At 55.0% G+C, this 25,079-nt stretch overlaps 1 protein-coding gene across 2 annotated transcripts in view; it reads left to right on the forward strand.

The window, feature by feature from the left end:
- RGMA (repulsive guidance molecule BMP co-receptor a) overlaps nucleotides 1-25,079 on the forward strand; it is a 43,810-nt gene that overhangs the window by 8,991 nt on the left and 9,740 nt on the right. The window contains exons 1-2 of one of the 2 annotated variants that reach the window (XM_035024057.1): nucleotides 8,228-8,273; nucleotides 24,771-24,987. In XM_035024057.1, the coding sequence (XP_034879948.1) occupies nucleotides 24,885-24,987 (103 nt within the window). In that variant the 5' untranslated portion in view covers nucleotides 8,228-8,273; nucleotides 24,771-24,884. Of the gene's footprint in view, nucleotides 1-8,157; nucleotides 8,274-24,770; nucleotides 24,988-25,079 lie in introns of those variants that run through there. The other variant, XM_035024056.1, reaches the window with a different exon arrangement.

Genomic DNA, 25,079 nt, shown 5'->3' on the forward strand with positions numbered 1-25,079 from the left:
AGGGGGAAGAAAATTGTCCTTCTAGCATTTTCTTTCTTTTTTTTTTTTTTACAAAATCCCTTTTATATCTTCCCAGCACAGTGAAAATGTCCATGCCTACCATCAGGGGTATGTTTCTGGGAGGTTCTGCTGGGGGGTGGGGGGGCCCACTCCATACTGATGTACCAAGCCCAGCCAGTTCACCAGGCTCTGAAAGTCTCCAGCCTCTGCTCCTGAAAGCAGACTCATGAGCAGGAATGTTAACCCAGGGGGCAGTCTGATGTAGTGTCCCAACAGGTGAAAATTTGATGGAACGTGTCCCAGACCATGAGGCTGATGGAATGTAGATGTCACCAGTCTTCACCATCAGTGGTCCCGTTTGTTAAAGAAATTACTGACAGAGACTCCCCACCGCACCCCAACTCTGACAGACTAACCAGTTTTGTAGAGTCCCAAGTTGATTTGCGGTAATGACCAAGGGGAGTAAACGCGGGGCTCCCGAGACTCCACACGAACACCCATCTCAGAATACTGAGCACGTGGTGTGGAAACCATTTGTCTCCACATCTGACTGCTCCCCTGGGCTGCCAGGAGGGGGCCAGGACTGACTGCTGCCCTTCTGAGAACCCCCAAAGCCCCCACTCAGAGTGAGTACCCTAGTACTCGGCGAGCACCCGTTGAATGAGTAAAACAGAAACACAATAAATAAATAGGAAGAATCTGTCTTCTGTGAGGACACAACAATGTTACTGGTCTGATCACATACATTTAAAGCCATGCCCAAGAGCAAATAAAATCTGCTAATGTGTCTTAAATCCATATGAAAGAATTCAAAGAAAAAGTGGGATACGTCTTCAGTTTCTAAAGAGAGCTATTGGAATGCCAGGGGACTCTGTGTTTCAAAACACCATTAAAATATTGGGATAAAATCTCCACGTTTTAATTACTAAAAATAAGCATCCCTCATGGTGAGGGAAGGAACAGTGTATACCGAGGACGAAGGAAACCTACGCGGCAAGAGCTGAGAAAACAAGATAGGCCAAAGGCTTTCTGAAGTCTACAAGGAAGGGGTCCTTCGTGCCAGAGTAAGGACAAGACTCACAAATGCTTTGGAAGAAGAGAAGAAGGGAGAGGCCCTCTCCTCAATCATCATGGAAACAAACAGGTCAGGGAAATTCTATAGCCCCCAGCCCCCCCACCATCTAGAGGGAAGGGAGCAGGGGTAATTAAAGATGGCGACCATGTCCTGGTGGGCAGAATGGGCACTGATCTTCCGCACTGGACCTACACCCAAGGGCATACACCCTGGGACCCCCTGCCCACAAAGGGAGCCCCCCCATGTAGGAAGGGTCACTCTTAATAGCCACTCTATGGACTATATACTAAGAAGTAATATCACCAAGCACATTTGGAAGTCCCAATTAACTGGACCGAGCACAACACACTTTCTGAAAAGAGAACATGAAACCGGAGGAATCTATTAGCATTCTTGGAGGAGGTAGAAACAGGCCTGGAGACGAGGGAGAAACCCAGGGATGAATTATGTTTAGACTTTCAAAATTCCTTCTGAGAAAGTTCCACCCCAAGGGTCACTCGCAATTGTGAGTTGCTCCAGAATGTGCAGAGAAATCGCCACGGATTGGAACTGTCCTTAGAGACAGGAAACAAAAGATAGGATAAACAGGTACTTTGCTGGATGAAGAATTATAAACACTGGGGATCCCCAAGGATCACTGGTGCTCCCAGGCTTAGTTTCAATGTCCATAGATCATCTGAAGGAGCAAATGCTCAGATGCTTCCAGGCCTGCAGATGAAATGAAGGGTCTGGAGACAGAGGGCAGACAAATGGTGGATGACCGCAGGGCACGCTTATGAGTTAGCAAGAAAATGCACATTGTAGCTATAACAGGGGCAAGCCTCAGTTAATGCATTTAGGAGCACAGCATCCAAATGATAAAATAAAATGGACTCTATCCAGCCTGTTTACAGCCCAAAAGGGGATCTTGGGGGTCTTTGCAAAAATGTTTGTTTGCTAACGGCCGTGCAGGACCGTGTGTGTTCAGAAAATTCCAAAATGTTTTCAGAAACTGCTTTGGGAGCTAAGCCCAAAATAGGATTCTCCCCAGGCTATACCCAAACCTGGCAGTTGTATGACATTCCCCCAGAGAAAAATACCTCAATACTATATAGAAAGGTAAGTAAAGTCAGCACCCAGGTAAAGGACTTGCCTGAGAAGCTGGACTGCTTTGTTCTTCAGTGTAAAAGATGAAGCCAAAAAGATGATATGGTCAAAGTCTATAAAGCCTTGAAAGTTACTGTGACGAAGGGGCACCTGGATGGTTCAGTGTCTGCCTTCGGCTCAGGTCATGATCCCACAGTTCTGGGATCGAGCCCTGCGTCAGGCTTTCTGCTCAACTGGGAACCTGCTTCTCCCTCTCCCTCTGCCCCTCTCCACCCCCCCACTCATGCTCTCTCTCTCAAATAAATAAATAAAATCTTTTGAAAGAAAGAAAAGGAAGGAAGGAAGGAAGGAAGGAAGGAAGGAAGGAAGGAAGGAAGGAAGGAAGGAAGGAAGGAAGGAAAGAAAAAGAAAGAAAAGAAAAGAAAGAAAGAGAGAAAGAAAAGAAAGAAAGAAAGAAAGAAAGAAAGAAAGAAAGAAAGAAAGAAAGAAAGAAAAGAAAGAAAGAAAAAGAAAGGAAAGAAAGAAAGAAAAAAAGAAAAAGAAAAAGAAAGTTACTATGATGAGAAAAACAACTTTAGTTTTTCCAAGTTGCAGCCCATGCATTTTACAGTAGGAGAACCCTGCTCACACCCTGGACATGTAGATCAGAACTCAAGTTTAGAGTTCGGGCCAGAAGCTCCTGCTTTACTTTTCCCAGGTTTACCTTTTGAATTAACCCTTAGGGTTCAGCGCAAGAAAAGTGAGTGACTTCCACCCCCACCGTCCTGTAAGTAGTAGGTGCTTTCTACCCTACTCTCTGTCTCCTGCTCTTTCTCACCCTGGGATGGAGGGCTGCCCCTCACCTGGCTCACTGTGCACCCCACCAATCCCGCTCTTTCCAGGACCTGTAAGTAATAAATCTTGTGACTCTAATTCTTTGATGTGGGTTATTGAAACGGCACCTTCAATCGAAACAGGCCTGTGGGCTTCACTTGCCCAAAGTGGGAGATTGGATGCTGAGGGAACCCCCTGCTGACCCCATGTGGGAGGGGGGTTTGTGCCCCCTCATTGAGCAGGTCATAATCTGCAGATTCTTAATGCAATACACCAGCTCTGGCTTCTCAACACAGTTACGGAGAGAGTGAACAAGGTCTGGTTCATCAAATCTGAGATGACCAGACCCCACAGGAGCCCTTGAAGTTTGAAAGAGGAACTTGAAGTTTTATTTCAATTAAAGAGAACTGGGTCCCACCCTCAGTTGTAAATTGAAGCAACTGAGTTTCTCAAGACATGGCAGGCAAAATGTTTTCAGAGGTAGGGGGTGGAGGGGATGAGAATAGGCTCAAGTAATTTTACCAGTAAATGAATGATGGATTAGGCGTCATTGACAACATATCTCTGCACTCGGGAGGCTGGCGAAAGGACTTCTTTGGACCCGTGTTGGACCATTAGCTCCCTCCTTGCTGGAAGTCTGTGCGCACAAGGGAGAGAATCCTCAATCAAACCAGTTTCAGCAAAATAAGGAACTCTGTTGGCTCCCACGGCTGGAACGGGTACTCGTATAGCTCAGAGGGGGTATAGAGAGAATCACTTGCTGGAGTGGCATGGGGAGCCCTGAAAATCTCCATCAGTCCCGGAAAAGCTCACCAGATAAAGTGCAATGCTGGTAAAAACAGTATGCCAACTCTGCCAACCCCGCTTCCACCCGCCAGCCCTCATACACACTGGCCTCCCCATCAGGTTGCTACCTGCAGACCCATCCTGTGTCGGAATCAGAGACCAGGACAGGGCTCCCCCATAGCAACAGTCTCAGGACAGACACTGATTGGTCAGCTTGGGTCACGTGCCAGTCACTACTTTATTGAAAGTGATTATTAAGTTATCTGTCTCACCTCGACTTTAAGTCTAAGAGGATACACTGATGGAGTCAACCCGAATCTTAATGGGCACCCAGGGTTGATGATGTGTGATGCAACTTACCAACCTAGTAAATCCCTACACTTTAGTCACCTGAGAGAGCTTGTTAAAAGTGCTGATGCCCAGGCTGTGCCCAGGGATTCAGATTCAGCTGCTCTGGAATAGTTCCTGGGCAGTATTAACTGCTAAACTCCCCACAGTGGTCTCCCCAAAAGACTAAATCTCTCCTCTTCTTGAGGCCTCGGGTGGGGCTCCCAGATGCTAAAAATGGACCCCTAGCCGAGCACGTGCAGGCCTTTCATGTGCTTTCCCAGGCTCCTGCTCTGTCTTCCTGCAGCCTCATCCTCAAGGTTTTCCAGCTCCTCAGGCAGGCTGCACCTTGTTCTTTCTGCCTGGAATCCTTGCCCTGCTCCCCCTCCCTTGCCCACCATCTCCCCCGACCCCCACCCCCCACACACACACCACACTCTTCCGCACTGGGAAAACTTCCCTCCCCACCCTGCACCCCAGTCTGAGCTGAAGGCCCCTGGCGCCTAGGTTCTGTGTCTCAGCTGTCAAGAGTCTGTGTTCTGCTTTATTGAAAGTGATTGTTAAATGATCTGTCCTCTAGCCTTGACCTGAAGCCCAGTGCGGACTTGCATCACTGGAATCGATGGCCCATACAGCACATCAGGCGTGGGCTTGGTGTGCTCAGCTCTACAGTTTATTAGCCAGTCATTGGGTGAATACTTGACTTTACTCAGCCTCAGTTTCTCATCTGCAAAATGGGGATGATAGTAGAACCTACCTTAGCTTGAAGTGTCTAGAAATGTACTTAGCCAGCACTTGGCATAACGTGAGAGTGTGTCGAAACGTGAGCCATGATTACTGTCATTCTTACTAAAAATGAATCCTTCAAAACACCCCACAAGACACACCACCTTTTCGATAAAGCCTTCTCCAGGCAGTTATTTCTGCTGGTTTCTACCAGCAGTTCAAAGATAGGGGCCTGTCTTATTTATTTCTTTATCCCCCAGAGACTAGCATGCAATAGTCCTGAATATACATTTATTGACTGATGACTCAGGCCCTGGATTTGGGAACACCCTGTTTGTACCCAGAGGCAGAGAAAGCTGGAGTCCCTGACACCCCTCCCCCCTGGGAGGGCTTCCACCTTATGTAAAACCTTGCTTTTCCGAAATCCCGTGTCCCTCCACCACACAGCCCCACTGCCTAAAGGTGAAGGGTGGGGGGCAAGGGTTCAGTGCTGGACCCAACACAGCCAGGGTTGGGTGATTGGGAGCAAAAGCCATGGAAGATCGCTAACCTGAGGCTCAGAGTACAACCTAGGGGCGAACCCGTAAGTGGTCACCCTCTATAATGGGAACGGTTTATATGCAGTCAGCTACGCTTTGAGTTAAGTGAGTTTCTTTGGTGAATAGAGTGCTGAGTTCCGTAACCCCCAGTGTTCCAAGAATTTCTTATTGCAAAGACCTGTGGAGTTGTCAATAAGCTGGTTGGTTTGGCCAGTATAGACAGATTGCTCAACACCAACATGACCCCATCCTCCTCTTTTGGGGACTGGCTTTCTCTTGATAGTCTAAACTACATAAAGGCCAAATCTCCACTTTTGTGATGTCCAAATTCAGTCTCACACATCTCTCCTTGTGAGGGAAAAAAAAAAAAAAAGGGGAGAAGCCCTCTGCATCCATCCCTTTCCTAAATCATGTGCTTACGTCCTAAGAATTGGATCTCCTCACAAAATGGCAGCCAGTCTTGTAGCAGGAACTCTGGGGCGTTCCCACGGCCCGGTGCCCCTCCCAAACTGTATTTGGTTGCAATCTCAGGGTGACAAGATTATCAGCCTGCCCATGCAGAAGAAACTGAGGTACCGAGGCTCCAAGTCCTGCTTCCAAAGGTCCACCCTCAGGCAAGGACCGCATCAGAAAGGCTTTCGGGTCTTCCAAAGCCCGCACAGCTTCCCCCCTGGGCACATGCCCAGCAGTGCTCGTGGCTGAGTCACTGTTGGGGCTGCCGGGAATGCTGAGGGATCCCCTCTCTCTCATGAGCAAGAAGCTTTAGAAATAACTGTGCAGGGCACAATCCAGCGAATGGTGTTAAGGGATGGACCTCAGAGGTGCTTCTGTGCAGTCTGGCTCTGTGCCTGCTTCAGTGGGTCAGCGCTGTCCTAGGATTCTATAGAATAAGCCGTTATGTCTGGCCCAAGAAGAATGCCACGAGACCCCTGGATTGTGAGGTGCTGGGCTTTCTACCAGACAGAACCGCAGCATTTTGCAAATCAGGGCTTAAAATGAACCCCAGGGGCGCCTGGGTGGCTCAGTCGTTAAGCGTCTGCCTTCGGCTCAGGTCATGATCCCAGGGTCCTGGGATCGAGCCCCATGTCGGGCTCCCTGCTCAGCGGGAAGCCTGCTTCTCCCTCTCCCACTCCCCCTGCTTGTGTTCCTGCTCTCACTATCTCTCTCTCTGTCAAATAAATAAATAAAATCTTTTAAAAAAATAAAATAAAATAAAATAAAATGAACCCCAGTTTGGGGGAATGCTAATTAGAGCCTGTCGGACTGAGGCCTGACTATTTGGGGGAAATGCGGTAGCGCAACTTTAAAGGTGACCAGTTGCCTTCGTGGTATTTTTGCCCCCGGGGAACAACAGCTTCCTGTCGCCCCATGGCACAGCTGGCTGAGACCTTAGCCCCCTTTCTCACCTGTTTTTGCAGAAGCCAGACTCAGAAGGATGACTGCTTGGGTTGCGCCTTCACGGGACATTGGGCTTTCTTCCCCTTGCCCCAAGCTGGCTTCTCCAGGGCTACACTCCCCTCCTGGCGGACAGAGTCCTAAGTGCAGGGGCAGGCTTGCAGCCTGTGTGGCCTTCAGCAAGTGAGGACTGCGATAGTGCTTAAGAGAAACATCAAAATTGGATAGAAATACAGAATTTTTTTCCAAAGAACCAGATGAGTAGGCTTGGAGGAGAGGTGAGGGGGGCCAAGGGAGGAATTGGTTCGACGCAAAACACTTGCTCTGGCCTATTTGCGTTCCATCCAAAAGATGTTTCTCAGGGCAAGTTGCCAGTCTCTTAAATATCCCAACAGCGGCAGAAGAGCTGCAGGTCCTAGGCAACCTTGGGGAGGAGACATTTTTCTCTTGGAAAAATAAGCGACCGAGTTAAGGGAAGTCACCACCCTGATGCCCTCCCAAGAGTGGCCTTGGTGGCCTTGCCCTGGCAGCCCCAGGAGTCCGGGCCCGGCGCACCGCAGAGACCGCTCTATCCACACCTCCTCCGGGGTGGCAGCCGTCCTGCCGCCCCCGTCAGGCTCGCAGGCCCCCAACTCGGGAGTGCAGCCAGGGCAAGTACCGGGAAAGCAGCGAGGTGCTCGAAGGGGATGCCGGAGGCTCAGAGCCCAGGTGGGGTGGGTGGCCCGGGGTCTCGGCGGGAGGGAGCCTCGAGGTGCATTGGCGGCTGAGAGCCAGCGGGCCATCCCGGACAGCCTCGGACAACTCGGAAGCGGATTTTCCAGCCTCCTGCCTGGGGGACACATCTGAGTGAGAGAAATGAACCAGGGGGTATGGGTGGCGCCTTCGGGACGGCAGTCTGGTTGGAACGGGGTCCTGGGGTTTGTCTCCCAGCGCAGTTTCTACTTGGGTTGGATATTTACAGGTTGGATTGGGGTGGTGGGGTGCTCAGCAGGCCGTCCGGGGGCGCTGGGCCTCCCCTGCCTGGGCTGCCGCGGGGGTCGGGGAGCCGGGGCGCACCCTGCACCCCCCGGGCCCGGGTTCCCGAGCTCCCCGCAGCCAGCGTCGGAGCCCCACCGCCTCGGTCCCCGCCCAGCTGGTCCCCGCCACTCACCCCCCGCGGGCCGCGCTGAAACCCGAGCGCGAGGGGGCGGGCCGCGCGGCGGCTGGGGCGGCGGGGCCGCGCCGACATTGGAGGGGACCCGGGGGAGGGAGGGCGAGGGAGGGGCGCGCGGTGAGGGGGGGCGCGCCGGGCGCCCGCGGCCGAGGGGTACCGAGCCTCCCGGCTCGCTGCTCCCGCCGGCGGAGCGAGGCTGCCCTTTCTCCGCAGCGTGATTTATTTTCCTCTTCTTTTCTTCTAAACTCTTCTTCCAGGGAGAGGCTAGTGGTAACAGGCCGAGCTGGATGGATGGGTATGGGGAGAGGGGCAGGACGTTCAGCCCTGGGATTCTGGCCGACCCTCGCCTTCCTTCTCTGCAGCTTCCCGGCAGGTAAGGCACTGCCCCCAGCGCGGGGACAGACGGCCGGGCCCGCTCCCGGGCCTCGTCGCAGCCCCTCGGCCACACGTCTGCTAGCCAGTCGTAGCTGAAGTTCGCCGGCAGCCCCGGGACCCCCGCCTCCCACTTCCACCCGCCTTTGTTTCTCCCGCGCCCCGCCGAGGACGCGATGGATGCCCGCGGGGACCCGGGGGGCGGGGGGGGGGGGGGGCTGGTGGAAGGACCCCGCCCGGCTGCCACGAGAAGGAGCCGGAGCAGGGAGGTCGCAGAGGCCGGGGGCGCCTCCCTCCCTCCGAGAAAGGGGGTGCCGGGACGCGCCCCTTAGGGGCCCCGAAGGAGGGGGAGGGGGAGGGGTCGCGGACTCGCAGCGGGGGGCACTTTCTCCTGCAGCTTGCCCACCAGTGTGCGAACCTGTCGGGTGCTCGGGGGTGGAGCCGGGGCCGCCCCTGAGGTCCCGGGCGGGTCCCCGGCCGCCCCCTCCTCCGGGACCCCGTCCCGTCCCGCCCCCACGCGCCTGCCCACGCGGGGAAGCCCACGGACTAGGCTCACGCGAGCCCGGGTTCCTGTTTGATAACATTCCGCGTCGCGCCCTGTTTGTTTTTATTGTGTCAGAAAGGGAGAGAATTTCAGAATTAAAGCTGAAAAAGCCATCTGTTTCCAATGAATCCCCCATAGTTTTTCACAATGTTTTTGGCAGGTCGCTGCTTTCAAATTCCTCCGAGCCCGGACCTCTTGTTTTTGTTGGGGGAAGGGAGGCCAACTCCACAGAGAAGCATTTGTTCCTTCCCAAACGCTCCAGTTTCTTTACTTTTTTTTTTTTTTTTTTTTTCCTTTCGGGGGGCGGGGGAAGGCACGAAACTTAAATCCCCGGTCTGTTTTCTTTATAATGTTTCATAAAACTTTATTTCACTTTGGCCATATGCTACTCACAGCCTGGAAACGCCAGTTAAATCCTTTATACCCATTTTCCTCTTGCTAAAAATACAAATAAACGCAGTGTCGCGGGCCAAATGGTCCCCGTCGCAAGGCGGGAGCTCCCGGCCGGCTCCATTGTGTTGCGGGGTGCCGAGGTGTCTGTCTGCAGAAGCGCGAGCTTGTTTCGCTCTGCGGCCGGGACGCGAATCCGCAGCCCCCGCGCACAACCGAGCTCTTTGCGAGAAAGGATTTCAGTTAGACCTGGATTGGGTTGTTTTGTTTTGCTTCCCAGCCAACTGGGTTGCAGGAACTGGCAGAACTGGGCAGTCCGGGCTCGGCCTGGCTGCAAGTTGGGGCTGCGGGCGGGCGGACCATGCTGGCGGCGGTAAGGGGCAAGGGATCAGTTTACCTTCTCACCCCAGCCCCGCTCCCGGGCCTCTGGCGCCCGCGGAGTCCAGCGCGCCCAGCTCGCTCCGCAGCTGCGCGGCCCAAGGGCGTCCAGGGGAGCCGGAACCTGCTCCCAGCTCTGGGTTCCACTGGGGAGGCCCCAGCCAAGGACAAGATGAGAGGGAAGGGTGTCAGTGACCCGAAGAGCCCTTGGGCCCCCGTGCGCCCCCGTCCCGGAATATTAACACCCCTTATACTGAGCCCAGCAGCGCGGTGGCCCACTCCCTCCCCCCACACACACCTTTTAAAAGGCAGTTCCCCCTTCTACAGAAGGGTCTGGCTGAAAGGCTGATTTGATTCTCTTCCCAAAACTAACTAAATAAATAAATAGGACAGTCTTCTTTAAAAAGAAATCCACCTTTTGGAGAAGCAGGACTTTGCCATGTGTGTGCATCTCGGTTTGGTCTAGATAAAGATCCGGCCCATTGGAAGTTTTATCAGATGGGTTGATAAATAGCTTTTGTCCCTCGGCTGCCTTGGGGGATGTGATCTCAGCTCGGAGCTGAAATTGAGAAGGGGGGCTTAGAGGCCCTTAAAACAACACCTTCCCGCTCTTAAAGGGGCAGCGCTTGTTAACTGCTGGAACTGGACAGAGGAAAGGGAGGGCCGGCTGGAGGGCCTCGGAGGTAGGAGGCAGCCTCCAGCACTACGGTGGTGGCGGTGTTTTCCGTGTTGCTCATTCCATGTCTCCATCTCTAGAACTTTATTTTAAAGTATTCCTCCCCCGCTCCGCGGTCCCAGGAAAGCTTGTGGGTTATATAATTCACAACGCGCATTCCATCACTTTTGTTTCCTAGAAGCCCATTTCATTTTTGGCTTCAAGGCTGGTAACTAAAACCTGGCAGATAGAACAGATAGCCGCCGCAGGGTCATGCCAGCTGGCTCGTGTTTCTTCTAATTTGAGGCCTTGACAGCTGCATTTAAGTCAAAATTGCCCACCTTACTGAAAACTGAGCTTCCAGGCTCCCCACCCAAATACACCGGGGGCTCTCACTTGCTTGCTCAAGGAATCTGGGTCAGAAGACAAGTTTCTTAAGTAAGAGATGAAATGGGTCATTTATGCCACGAAGAGATGGACAGACTGTCCTCCTCTTTGACCCAGTGGCAGAGGGGCTGATCTGCGCTAAAGTCAGAGAAAGCTGCGGGTCCGATGGAGAGCTGGGCAGTGAGCCGGCTGGGTGCTGGAGAAAGCACAAAGCGGAGGCAAGTGCGAGGCGTGGAGACCCCCAGGGGCCCCGCCTGCCGAGGCCTCTCCCACGGAAGACAGGTGGACTCTGGCTGGAGCAGGCTCCTCAAAGAATAGGTTTGTTCGGCGCTAGTTAACTTGAATGGGCTGCCAGGAGTAAAGCCATAGGAGTGCAAATTAAATTGGACATAGTTCTGTGGAGAAAGATGCCTTAACCTCTGTAGACTGAGAGTTTTTGTGTCTTTGGAGAGTGTTTGCCAAGTACTCGCTCAGTGCCTACGGCACACTGGTGGGCCTACTGTGTTCCTGACTCAGTGACAGCCCTCGGGGCCCTCTCCCAGCACAGCCGGCAGACCCCCAGCCTCCTAATGGGAAAGGGCTCCGTGGTGTTCCTCGGGCTACAGGGCTGTGTGCTTGGATGATGTTGTGCCCACAGTGGATGTGGATGGACCAGTGGCCATGTCTAGCTGCAGGGCGTGGGAGAGGGGATAAAGAGATGCTTCTTAAACTTTGAAACCTCTGTGACTTCATAAAACAAATTTCTAAGAAAAGCCCGTCAAAGGGTTGTAGATACGTTGGCATGCCTCCCATCAACGTCCTGTGGATGCTCTCCGTACTGTAGCGCAGGGCTTCTTCAAGTCTGGTCCCTCAGCCTCCCCTGGGAGCTGGTTAGACATACAAGTTCTGGGACCACGCCAGACCTACCGAAGCCCATACTCCGGGTGAGACCCCGCAGTCTGTACTCCACCAGGCCCTCTAGGGGGTTCTGATGCACGCTCCGGTGGGAGGACTGCTCTTCTAAGGATCATTGCCTGTCGTTTCCCCTCGTTCCTTTCCCTTTACTTTTAAACTGCACCTGCTACAGAAATATTAGTCCTCAGGAGGGAAACTAAGGCTAAGGCTCGGGGAGACCAAGGCTCTCTGCAGTGTTCAAGTGCATCTGTGTCATTATGGAGATGAGAAAAGTTCTCCCAGAGCTGTTTAGAAATGTGCAAGCAAGTCAATTTGCTTACCACATTTTTGTCCTCCCAGTGGGACTCAGTGTCCCAAAGGGAGAGAATGAAGTGATGTCTGGTTGCAAGAGCCAGAGGACAGCAGAGCCAGCTAGCAGGTCAGCGTGTGACACAGCAGGGCCTTGGTTCCCAAGGAGGGCGGGATGTAAGAGCCTATGGATGGTTTGCCCTTTAGCTCCTGAGGGTGAACTGGGCATAAGGAGAGGATTTCTGGTCTTGTGGTTGAAGAAGGGAAACCTGTCTGCAAGGTTCAGGTAATTGCTAGCAATCACCCCAGAGCTCAAAGGAGAAGTGGGGATAGGTGATCTACGGGCTCAGATAAGGACGCTCCGTGCAATGGGGAAGAGGGGGGTCCCAGGACCCTGTGGAGGTAAGAGGACGGGGTGGGGACCTGTTTATAGGCTGGGGGACACGTAGTTCCTGCGAAAAATCCTCTCTTCAGTGAAATATGCAAGGCCCTGCACAGACTGGGCAGAGAACCCCAACTTTATGTTTTGATTGAGTGGTTAGCTACCATGCTGTTCTCATCTTGGCTGAATTTAACCTGCGGAAAACTGAAGGCGCTGTTTCCTCTAGAGTGACCAACTCATCCTAGCACACCCCGGGCTTTTCTAGTTTTAAAGCTGCAAGTCTGGTGTCCTTAGAAACCCTCTCAGGGGCGCCTGGGTGGCTCAGTCGTTAAGCGCCTGCCATCGGCTCAGGTCATGATCCCGGGGTCCTGGGATCGAGTCCCACATCGGGCTCCCTGCTCGGCCGGAAGCCTGCTTCTCCCTCTCCCATTCCCCCTGCTTGTGTTCCTGCTCTCGCTGTGACTCTCTCTGTCAAATAAATAAATAAAATCTTTAAAAAAAATAAAAATAAAGAAACCCTCTCAGTCCTGGGCACACCAAGATGGTGGCTCACCTTAGATCCGCACCTGCCCCCGCCCCAGGACTAGTGCCTGGTTTGAGTATGTTAGCGAGTGCCCAGAACCGTAAAGCCCTGAGTGGGACGTGGGCCTGTCCGTTCAATCCATGCTTGGGGCTGGGCCTCCTTCCTATGCCCTTTCCTGCCTGTTCCCATTGTCTCCTTGCTACAAGAGCTGGCCAGCCCTAGGACCTGCCTCTCAGGCCCCCTGTGCACACCCCCAAATGAATTGTTCTGAAAGTCCTGCTCAGGAACTCGTGCCTCCTCTTAGCCCTCTTTGGAGCATTCAAAAGGGAGGACCCTCTGTCTTCCGGGCCCCCAAGCTTTTCCCAGGTCTCATTCCCATGGCTTCTGGCACATCCCCAGGCTCCAGGTCACTCCTGCCCGCACCCCCCACACACACACATGCACACTCTGCCACCATCCCACCACACCTTCCCTGTGGGCAACCCCCAGGCTTGCCCAGTTTGGAATGGGAATGCCCCCTTGATCAAAGCCCAAGTTCAGTGCTGTCTGTTGGGGTCTGGTGCCATCCCTCCAATGACCTAGACACCTGTCCCCTTGGCTACAGATACCTGTGCTTCCTCTCAGCCTCATTGCTTCGTGGGTCTTGGGTTTTTGTCCTCTCCTAGATCACCAGTTCTCTTTCTTTCTTTTTTTTTTTTTTTTAAGATTTTTATTTATTTGATAGAGAGACACAGCGAGAGAGGGAACACAAGCAAGGGGAGTGGGAGAGGGAGAAGCAGGCTTCCCGCGGAGCAGGGAGCCCGACATGGGGCTCCATCCCAGGATGCTGGGATCATGACCTGAGCCGAAGGCAGATGCTTAACAACTGAGCCACCCAGGTGCCCCTCACCAGTTCTCTTAATAAGGGCAGAACCCCATTTTCTGTTTCTTCATACACTTCTCCTTGCTGCATATCCTGAACACGCCCCACGAGATCCTGGGAATTATAAGGCCCTTGGGTTTTTGGCATTTCTATTTTGTTTTTTCTCGAGAGACAGAGACCACAGGGTTCCCCCCGCCCAGATACTCCAATCTTCTTTCTAAAATAACTTTTTTTTGGTTATAAAAGCAATACTCATTTTTAAATCTAAAAACCAAAAAGGATAAGTAAGTAAATGAAAATAACCCAAATTCCGACCTCCCACAGACTTCCATCACTACTTAAGATGATGCACATCCTTGGAGACATAATACCTTATATTGTTCTCTCCAAAGTATGATCATTTGAATGGAGAACGATAATTTTTAAAGCTCTTTTCACTTATTGAGTGGCCATAGTGTACCAGGCGCTCTGCCAAATGCTTTAAATACAACACCTCATGAGATCACCACACCTTCCTCATCGACGTCATCACTCCCACTGTCCTGAAGAGGAGACCGAGGGTCAGAGAGGTTGCCTGACATTACACAGCTAGCTAGTGACAGAGCCAGGGGGAGAACACAGACCCCTGCCCTTACCCATATCCCCTGTTTTGAATAAACACGCTCATTAAGTTTGTTTTATGGCATATGAGAGTTTGTGCTATGTAGCACGTAAGGCTTTAAGGTGAGGAAAAATAAGGAACAAAATTGGGAGAGATTCGATAGCAGAATGAAGAGTGACCGCATTTTCTGTGGACCTAGCGTTTTTGCCTCCTCCCAAGGGCCCTCTCTGCTCCCTATCCATCCCTGGCTTAGTATTTCAAAGAAGAAGATGCCACCCAGCCATAGGTCAGGAAAACAAGTTGGCAGGGCTGACATTGTGCAAATTTTCCCAAGTCAAATTTATGTCTTTTGGGTTTTGCTTATTTATTCATTTCATGCACCATTTCACCCAAGCAGTCGGAATACCGAGACGCCTATTAAAGTGATCCGTCTGCACCCAGGTCCCTGCAGAAAGGAGCCCATTATTGCTCCCCATGCTAAGGAATGTCCCATGAACACAGGCTCACACATGTGTGTGCCAGCCGGGCGTGTGCCCAGCTGGCGTGCCTTTGCCCTCCCACTGCATGGGGCGGGGGGGTGAGGCCAGCCTGCGGACGGTGGTGAGGGTGACAAAGCCACTTCAAATGAATTTGGAGGGACACCTGGGTGGCTCAGTCGTTAAGCGTCTGCCTCCAGCTCAGGTGGTGATCCCAGGGTCCTGGGATCGAGCCCCACATCGGGCTTCCTGCTCAGCGGGAAGCCTGCTTCTCCCTCTCTCACTCCCCCTGCTTGTGTTCCCTCTCTCGCTGTGTCTCTGTCAAATGAATAAATAAAATCTTTTAAAAAAATGAATTTGGACCTGGAGCGGCCAAGCAGATGAGCCCAGGGTTGCTGAAGGAAAAGCCAGGATGGAAAATTATCATTATGAGAGCCAGCCCCTAGACTCAGGAAAAGGGGTTACGCCTCAAAGCACCAAGACCAAATTACTCACCTGAGAACTTCATTTATATCCGAAAAGTGGTGTCTTTGACCATAACCACCCTCCTTGTGGAACCCGGGGTAGCTCATCTCTGTGCCCTCAGACAGGATGCTCAGGGCATGGCATCTCGCTCCCCGCTCAGCCCTTGGCCGGCACGGGTCCCTCTTATCCAGAGGAGCCCTCAGCCGCCTGACGGCCAGGCCTGCCTGTGGCCTTTAGGCCTGCCTGTGGCCTTTAGGCCTGAGGCGAACACAGGTGCTTTTTTGAATGTCCTGTTTGCCACTGATCTAGCTCCGCACGGCCCCAGTGGGAGCGGGGGGAGGGTGTCCAGTTTGGCAAGCTGAGGTGTGCCCTTTTCCTTGGCACTCGGCGTGCTTTCTTGCAGCAACTTGGCATGCGTGGCTGGGGCGGAGCGGCCCTGGCTGGGTGGGAGAGGGGGCAGTGCTTCCTGCCTCGGCTCCGTGGGTGGCAGTGGGGCCCCTCTCCCCGCAGGGTGGGAGGCACTGAGTTAACCCCCGGCACCCCAGCCTACCCACCGCCCCTTCCTCCGGTCATTTGAGATTCTCTGTGAAACTTCCTCTTGCCTGACGCCTTCTCCTGTAGGCTGGTTCCTGGAGGAAGCTCCGAGAAAAGATCCTGGTGCCTCCAAGGGAGTGGCGGGCTAGGTGGGTTCCCTGGGACAATCTTGGGCTGCACCAGGGAGGAATGCTTTTTAGGAAAGACGACCGCTTCTGGCTTGCTGCAGGTTAAGTAAGGTAGGGTCGGCTGCACCTGGCAGAATACCCAGGCTGTCACCTGGGTGTGTCCCTTGAAGTACCTGCTGTCAAACACGTCGATGTTGACGCCATGGTGATCCGGTGCAGTTCCTGTGGGAGAGACAGACGGGCGGGTTCCGGGCATTTCTGAACTCAGGGAGACGCCAGGACACTGCCAGGCCAGAGTGAGCCACATACTCGCACCAGCTCCGTTCGCAGCCCGGGCCTTGGTTCCGTGCTGAGGGGACAGAAGAGGGTGGGGAGTGGCCCGCTGCTCCACCTGCTCCTGCCAAAGCCAGAGTGCCATGCTGGGGACCCTCCCCACCTCCTTCAGGCCCCTATCTTCTTAATGATAGGTTAATGATAAGAGGGGAGCCCCCGCGCCTCCATGGCCCAGAGCGAGCGGGGCACAGGAATGGGAGGTCTCAGGTTTCGGTGGACTAAAGCCACCTTCTGATCATGCCGTGCACCTACTGAACATTGGCCGGGGGCTCCCCACAATCAGCCACATCGAGTCTGAAATCCTTAGGCTGGCGCGGCAGGGTCCAGTCAGGAAAACAGAACCACACGGGGGTATTTGCACAGAGGGACCTGAGTATAGGGGACCGTTGGGCGCTTGTGGGAGCACCTCCGGAAAGGCCACTTGGGACCACGGAGGCACGCACACCGCAGGAAGCCTATTCCACCCATGGGGCGTGGGGGACCCAGGGAAGAGGAACCGGGAGGGGGGCCAGGTCTCCGAGGAGGATAGGGCGATGGAAACAGCCCGAGGCCAGCACCCACTTGTGGGATCTAACGGAGCTGGGGGACAAGAGGAAAGGGGTTTGGAGTCCCCTGGCCACCCCCTCACACAGCAGAGGAAAGCACTTTGGAGCTTGGTGACGTTTGCTTACCAGCAACCAACCAGTATTTCGGCTCCAGCCAACCTCCGCTGTTCTGGAGGCCGCTGTGCTTCCAGACCTCTGTCCCACGCCACCTGCCAAATCCCACTTGCCCTTCCAGACCTGGGTGACAGAAGTTTGGTACCTGCCTCCACCTGAGCAGAGAAACCCACGGAGGCTTGTTGCAAGAACAGCATGAAGCACCCGGTAGGGTCCAGAACTTCCAGCGAGTAAATGAATCCAGACAGTTGTCGTGCTAGGACCCCCCCACCGCCCCCTGCCGACATTGGACAAAACCAACTCGATCACAGGGCTTGTATTCCAAAAGAGCCTTACCCCTTTAAGAGGAGGCAGGTTCTTCCCCTCTGCTGGCTCACCCCACCCCTCCTACACAGCCACTGAAACCCGATCTAACCCCTTTGCACGCGGGTAATTTATTGGTCTATTGGGCTTTTCTTGGTGGCAAATTGCATTGTCTTTATTCCTGGGTTCTGGCCGTGGAGCGGCTCGCTGCATTCCTGAGACTCGTTTCTCAGGGCGATCCTTCACACCCCCTCGGTGCACAGTGAAATAAGTTTTATTGGGCTTCTTTGTTATGCAAACAGGGCGGTAATAATCAGGCTATTATTCCGAAAGATTGGGCTTGATTAACAGTTCAAAGGAGGTCTCTGAAAGCAGCTAATGCTGCGCTGGTGCATAAATATTTTCCTCCTGCCCCGGGGGGGTACGGCCGATGCTCCGAGCTCCCTGCCCCCGGCTGGCTGTTTCCAAGTTTCCAAGAGGCGCTGGGTTGCTATTGAAAGGAAAGGAATTAAGTCAGGCTGGCTGTGAGGCTCTGATTCCTCTCGCGGGCACGTCTCAGCCCCCAAAGGAGGCAGTCCGGAGCCCATCTCCCCCCAAAAGTGAAATGTTACATATGCGGAGTGCCGGGGCACGTGCAAGCCCCCAGCCTCCCCCCGGAGACCTAGCAGAGCCCTGGGTGGGGGGGCTTAAAAAAGGCATCAGATCTGCTAAGATGCTTTGAGTGCGGGGTGGGGGAAGATGAGGGGCCCCTGCTCTTGGGAGGTGACCCCTCAGCTGGGGCGTCGATGGGTGCTGCGGAGCATTCAATGAGGCCCAGAGCCTCCAGAGGCTGAGGAAGGTGACACGCAAGGGCCGAGGGGTCATCTTCAGTGTTTGCAGCGTGGTCCCATGTGAGCCTTCTCTGTGTGGCTCTAGACAAGAGCCGAGGCCCCTAGGATATCCCTGGAGGCAGATGCAGGTCCCCAGCTGGAGCTATCTAGAGCAGGAGGGGACAGTCCTGTCCCCGCAGACTTCGGGTGGCGGTGGAGGCTGGCTGGAGGTGGAAACCGGTGGCCAGCGACCCTGGGTGTCCCTCAGACCCCCGGGGTTCTAAAACTCCATGGCGCATCTTGAGAAGCCAAGACAGTTTGGTCACAAAGTGATCATTAGATGAAGTGATCTTGATTTAAGTCGACGGCACAGAGAGATAAGGAGTTCTGGCCCCAATTGCACGAGTCAGGAGCCCCCCAGCCCAAGGACACAGTGGCTAAGATGGAAATGAAGCGCAGGAGAACTGACTTCCGGTCAGGTTCTTGATCCCCCCGCCCTGTGCCTATTGGCGGTCTTGGATCCATCCAGAGGTGGCCAGAGGGCCAGAAGGGGCCACTTTGCTGTCTGCAGGAACCAGGCAGGGAGGGGGCAGCCATGACCTTCTGTCAGCCCAAAGGCACCAAGGGCGGCTCACCCTGCAGAGCCTGGTCTCCTCCTCCTGCCTGCATGAGTTGCAGTAAGATTTGTTTCAACCTCTCCCACTTTCCTCTCTGTGCATCCTTCCCTGGATGTTCACATCAGAAAAAGTCCAAGGCTTCCTGCCTGGAATTAAGGTCTCGTGCTTTTTCTTTTTCTTTTTCTTTTTTCTTTTAAGATACGGGACATAAAAATCAGCCCGTCTGTGGTTTCTTTGGCAGGTGACACTGCAGCCAAGAGCTTTTCCTTTTGATGCTGGGCCAGGTTACATTCAGGTTCCTGACCTGGAGTGGCCTCCAGCCCATGATTTAGTGGAGTAGACATGGGGCAGCAGGATGACTCCAAGAGGGGGTCGAGGGCCCCTCGGCTCTCCACCCGTGGGGACTGTCCAGCCCTGGCAGTCCCTTCCGTGTGACCCCCAGGAAATGACAGCTCATGCGTGACCACTTTAGGCAGACAGGCCCAGGAGGGCTGGAGAGAAGGCAGGGGTCGGGGGGGATGGGAGCCCCGCAAGTCTGGTCCCAGCCAGTCCCTGGCCTCTTACAAGCCATCCCCCCACCCTGAGCTCTAGCTTCTCCGTCTGTAGTGGGAGTGCTTGGCCGGGAGCCTTAAACGAGGGCTCACCATCCATTTGGGGGGTGGTCCCTGACCTGAGAACCTAGGGGTGGCGATGGCCCTACGTCAGGAACTGGGCATGGTCAAAGGAAACACATCTCGCTGTTGGGAATTTCAGGACCTGAATCCTTCTCAGCTGGTGTCCCCAGAAAGGTAGGGCACAAGCACTTTGAAAAGCAGAGAAAATAGCCCCCCAAAGCCTGTTGGCTGTGTGAGCCAGGCATGCGTGCATGTATCAAATGGAGAAAAAAATTCTTGCCCGCCAATTCAGAGTAGCCGTGAAGATCTGGCGTTCGAGCGGTTTGCAGTCCACACGGGCCAGGGAAGATCGGGGCGTCATTATTGTCATCATTATTTCCTTTTTGGAGAAGCCTGTGTGTCCTGTGGGTCACACCCCCTGCTGCCCCCACTGCACGCGCCGCCCCTGCCCCATCAGCCCCCTGAAGGGCAGAGCCCCTTCTTCGTTGTCTTTGTGGCCCAGAGCCCATGGGCTCGGCCTGGTGTGTGTGGAGGTACCTAAGGTGAAGGAGGAGGGGGCTATGTAATGCCGCTAGGCCTCAGTGTGCCTGGCTGCTGAATGGGCCGTCATAGGGTTAATGGAGATACCTGTACAATGTGCTGCTCAGCCTCGGGAACTAGTAAGTGCTCAGCACACATTAGCTGTTAGGTAGGTCTGAGTCTGCCCCACGAATGACTATTTAAGTGAGCCAAGTTAACACAAAACTGACTTCCACTGAGCTTCCTTCCAGTGTTCTCAGGGTTTGCTTACATCAACTCCACGGGTCCCTGAAGCCACTGATGAAAGTCCTGACGCATCTCCGTGGCACAGAGAGCAACACTGAGCTCAGAGAGGTTAGTGGATTTGCCCATGGCCACACAGCACTGAGCGCCAGAGCTGGAATTGGACCGTGAGCATCTGCCTCTAGAGCACATACCTTTAAACCCTCCCCACCAGCACCGCCTCCCAAAGTGAGGCCCCCGCTTCCCGAGAATCTCTAGTGTGGCATTGCCCAGTGACACAAAACCTGTCACCGACCGCCTTGTTGACCCTGAATTCACCCCGGTGCTCTGTCTGGGTGGGGAAATTGCAAGTGCTCTCGTTTTCTTTGTGTCACAGAACCTAAGGTCTGTTCCTTTATTCGTTAACAAGAGCAAAAGCGAACTTGCTGAAATTGTGCTACAGGACCCAAAGTTTCTGATTCCACCATCTCTCAGGAAACGTCTGGGTGGAAGAGGTATCGTGGGGCGCCTGGGACACCAGAGAGGAAAGGATGGCGGCGGGACAGAAGGCAGGGCCCCGCAGCAGGAGGAAGAGACTGGGTCCCAGGGGCTGGTGGGGGGGAGGGCAAGCAAGAGATGAGAGCTCTCTTCACCGCCTCCTCCATGCCCTGTCCCCCTCAAGAGCTGGGAGAGTCATCCCAGCCCAGGTCACCCCTCAGTGACCACAGGTCCTTTCAAGGAGCGGGGACAATGGAATAGGGGAAGCCGAGTCCACCTGGTCTGGCCCCTGGCCAAGTGAATATCTCCAGTGATCTGGCTTCTTCGGGGGGGAGTCAGGAGGGCCCAGGAAGGGGAGGAGAGACAGGGCAAGGCTTGTAGTTCCCGAGGCTGAAAGTCAGGGTGCCAGGCACGGTCGGGTTCTGGTGGCAGCTCTCTAACTAAGCTCTCTAACTCACACCTCCTTGCTGTGTCCTCACGTGGCCGAGGGTGAGCCCCCCGCTCTGGTGTCTCTTCCTAGGAGGACACTAATCCCGTCATGGGGCACCCACCTCATGACCTCATCTGAACCTAATCATCCCCCAGAGGCCCCCCCTTTCCAAGTACCATCACATTGGGGTGGGGACTTCAACACAGGAATCTGGGGGGGACACATTCAGTCCATCGCATCCTCCCCGGTGAAAGACAGTGAGTGTGGTGGTGGGTGAAGTCATCCCAGGTGCCCTTGGGAAGTGTGGCGCCCAGCCAATCATGGCCGATCTGGGTGGGCTGCAGGAGTGGGTGGTCAGTGCACTGAAACAGCTGTATGCACACTCAGCCCGTCCAAATCCAGGTGGGGGGCAGAGCCCAGCCAGGGCCCTAACATGAGGACGAGGGTGAGGTGGGGGAAGGGACACTCCGGTCCAGTGCCCTTCCTGTCCCCTCCCTGTCCCCGCCTGTGACTTCTAACCTCTTACCTCATGGGGGTGGAGGTGTTTATCCCCCTCTGAGACCTTTGTCAGGGCCCCCGTTTGTTGAGCACCCACGGGGTCCCAGGCTGACCAAGTGCATCTTCTCGTTCAACCCTTGGCAACTCTCTAAGGTGGGTGCTACCTCCAGTTCATAGATAAGGAAAGTGAGGCAGAGCCAAGTTCCCACAACTACTGGTAGGGGACAGAGCGGGACTTTGAGGCGGACACTCTCCCTCCGGTGCCCACTGCCCACCGCCCCATCTGGCCAGCGTCACCTTCACACCTCTCCAGGTCTGTCCCTAGTCCCGGGTGATAACATCGGGAACATTCTCCAGACCGCTGAGAAATGGGATCAGTGGGACTTCATGGGAGCGAGGGGCTGGAGGAGTTCACCCCTGTGTGGACCCTGCCTGGGGCGGAAGGCCTACCTCTTGGGGGCAAGGGCAGCCGCAGAATGACCGCGGTCGCCCCCTGGGGGTGGTGGGCGGAGCTGCCATCACCACTCTCGGGAGGCTCTGAGAGGGGGAGGGGAGCAAGGGAGGGAGCCCCACTGAGTTTGAACCGAGAGATGAAAGGCCTAGTTTCCAAGGGCCCAGGGCCTGCGGAGGGGGCGGGGATGCCCAGGACTGCTCAGGGTTGGCAGCTGTGTCCCTGCTAGGCTTGCACCTTGGGAGAGCCGCCTCCTCCCTTTGCCCCCTCTGCACCCCCCTCCCACGCCGAAGGAAATGCCCCATTCACACACTCCGGACTGGCTGGGCTCCAGCAGGTTCGAACTTGGCCCTTTCGTGACCATTGAAAAGAAAATGGCCCAACTCTAAAGAAGTGTGGCCAGAAGTGTGACCAGCAGCGTGGGCCCCCCTTGGGAGCCTGGCAGAAATGCAGAGCCTCGGGCCCACTGAGGCCTGCTGACTCAGCCCAGGCGGTTGGTGTGCATGGGGAGGTTTGAAGAGCGCAACAAGCCTGTGTAGAACCTTCCTTCCTGCTGCCGGTCTGCATGCCTGGCCACTGAAGTCACTAGGGACTAGGAGGATTAAGGGCCAGCCGCATCTGTACTGGCAGATCCCACTTGATGACCCCCTTTCGGGGCACCTCTGTAGGATTTCGGTCACAAACCCCAGACCTACTGGAGAACTCTGCCTCTGGGAAGCTGCTCTGAGCCATTTTCAAGGCTGTGAAGACATCAGTCTCCTACCACCACCTGCAGAGTCACCCCTGGGTGGGGAAGGAGCCACAAATGGGGTCAGGAGTGAGACACTCCGCATACCCCACACTGTCTGTGTGCAGGCTGGTCCTGCCCCAGGCCCCGTTCCTGACCCCTGCCTTCTAGCTGTTGCCCACGCTGGAAAGTGGCCCCTGGGAACTGGTCTGCAGAGGGCAAGGCCACGGGGCACCTGGGGACGGTTGGTGGGGGACTCTTGCAGGGAGAGGCTGAAGGTCGCTGGTGGTGAAGCGTGCCCTTGAACCACTCAGCGGCTGGTGGGCGGAGGCGATCGTATGTGCTAATTGTATAATGTCAAGGAACTGCCCTGGGTGTGGGCTCTTAGGCCCAACAGGCCAGATGCAAAATCCTGCTTCAGCTTCTTCCCAGAGACCTGGGCCCAGAAAGGCAGCCAGCTGAGCCTGGCTGTGCCCCTCAGGGAGGCGGGCAGGGCCGTGGGGCCTGGGGCCGCGCGGAGGGCTGGCTGAGCTCAGGCACCAGCCGGAGACAGAGTAGCTGCGACTTGGCTCTCTGCTGTCCCGGGTCAGCTTTGGCAGAGCTGAGGCCCACACAGCTCCTGCTCGGGTTGCCACCGTCTGGTTGTAAAGGGGCCGGTGGTGGCCTTTCTCCCCTTTGGGCATGCCGAGCACCCGAGGGGGACCCGAGCCTGACTGCAGGCAGGGCTCCCGACGCTGGCGGGCTGGTGGGCGGTGTGGGCACAGCCCGGTGGCCGTCACTCAGCACAGGCCCGTGTGCCACTCAGAGCGTTTTCTCAGACGTCCCGATCTCCATGATTCTGAGAGAGCATCACGGGTCAGCACACCCTGCGCCCGGAATCGGGGGGGGCTGCCTGAGCGGGCCGTGCATGGGGGCAGCCGACCAGAGACGGAGAGTAGGTGGCCCCCCCAGCGTGTTCCTCTGCACGGCACCCCTCCACTCACACCTACCCCCTCTCCTCACCTCGCCTCCACTGTGAGGGGCTCCTTCACCTTCTCCCACACAGGCCACGTTAGCCTTTTGCAGGGTCGGTTGGGCCTTGCGTGTCTTCTCTTGTTTGGCGAAATATGAAGACAGCAGGGCCAGAGAATCTTCTAGCTGCCTTTCAAGGGACACCTGCCCCCAAGAGCACACATCTGTGAGAGGGAGACCATGGGGGGGCGGTTCTCAACAATGCCTTTCCCCTGTTCACCCCAGGTGCCTCTTCATGGCAATTACCCCCCTTACTTACCAAATCTGCTTAACTCTGTAGTTCTTATATCAAATCTGCTTTATTTTTCCTAATACACATTTAAGTAAATATGGAACCTCTCAAAAGAAAAAATGTCCACGCAGACTTCACCGGAAACAGCCTCGTTTGTCAGCAGTGGTGACAAATACAGGGGAAGTTAGGAGAGGAGCCCGAATGTTAGGACGAGCACGGGCTCCCCCGTGCCCAGGTGTGTGACCTGGGCAGGTCAGCTTCAGCTCATGCAGGGGCCTGCCGAGGCCTAGATCTCCAAAAGATAGGCCATCCAGGTGTCCGGGCACAGGGCCGATGCTCAGATGTTCCGTAGCCTGCCCTTAGGTATTTCTGTCCCTGGCTTTATTGGCAACTTGATTTTGGAGGTAAAAGGCCAGGACCAAAGAAGCAAACTGACTTTTCCAGGGGTTCTCAAGCCTGGCTAGGGGCCCGGTCAGGAGCGGCTGGAGCAGTCGTTCCATCCTCCTGTTGATCACTCCAGCTCTGGGCTGCGAGCGCAGAGGCCAGGCCTCCCAGCTGGTCTGCCGGCCCCTGTGCTCCTGGAGCCTGTTGTAGAACCTTCCTTCCTGCTGCCGGTCTGCATGCCTGGCCACTGAAGTCACTAGGGACTGTGCAAAAGGATCGGGGAGGCCAGGAAAGGGCAGCCTCCAGGATTCAGGTGTGTTAAAGCCACAGTTTTCAGGCATGGTCCCTCGTAGCTAATGGTCACTAAAATCTCAAAGCTTGTGAGTGACTTTTAAAAAAACCATGAATTAAGGCCAGATCCAACGCTATCGCTCTCCGTTGCTTCCCAGCATGCTCTCCTGAGCAGAACAGAGGAGGGAGGGATGGAGCAATGGCAACCAAGAGGGAAGCTGCCCTTGCTCTTGCAGACAAGCTGGCCGGAACCAGGTCTTCTGGGACCGAAGCTCATGGAGTAATCATACTAGCCAACGTTCACTGACCTTCTGCTCTAGTCAGTGCCATTCTTGGTCCTTAACCACTCTGACCAGCCTCATAAGGTACATACTACTAGGACTCATTTTCTAGGTAAATCTGACGAGGCACAGAGAAGTCCAGGGCTTTGTACGAGGTCATACGGTCCCAGAGCCCAGCACACAGTGGGCCTTAAGTCCCAGCCACATTTCTGCTGAGCGTGCCACAATGCTTGGGGATAGCTGTGACGGTGTCAGCAGATGTCAAAGGCCCAAGGGTGGCTTGTCAGCTCCCCGAGTCCGGCTGCCCAGGAACACTGACCACGCCGCAGGTGGGAACTGTGGGAGGGGCCTCCACGGGCCCTGGCGGCAGGCCGCTCTGCACGCGTGGCCCCTTGGGGTCACCCCAGGCCGGAGGAAGGCT

This window comes from Mirounga leonina, unplaced genomic scaffold (genome assembly GCF_011800145.1).
Source record: "Mirounga leonina isolate KUSES-001 unplaced genomic scaffold, KU_Mleo_1.0 Mir_178, whole genome shotgun sequence".
Lineage (NCBI taxonomy): Eukaryota > Metazoa > Chordata > Mammalia > Carnivora > Phocidae > Mirounga > Mirounga leonina.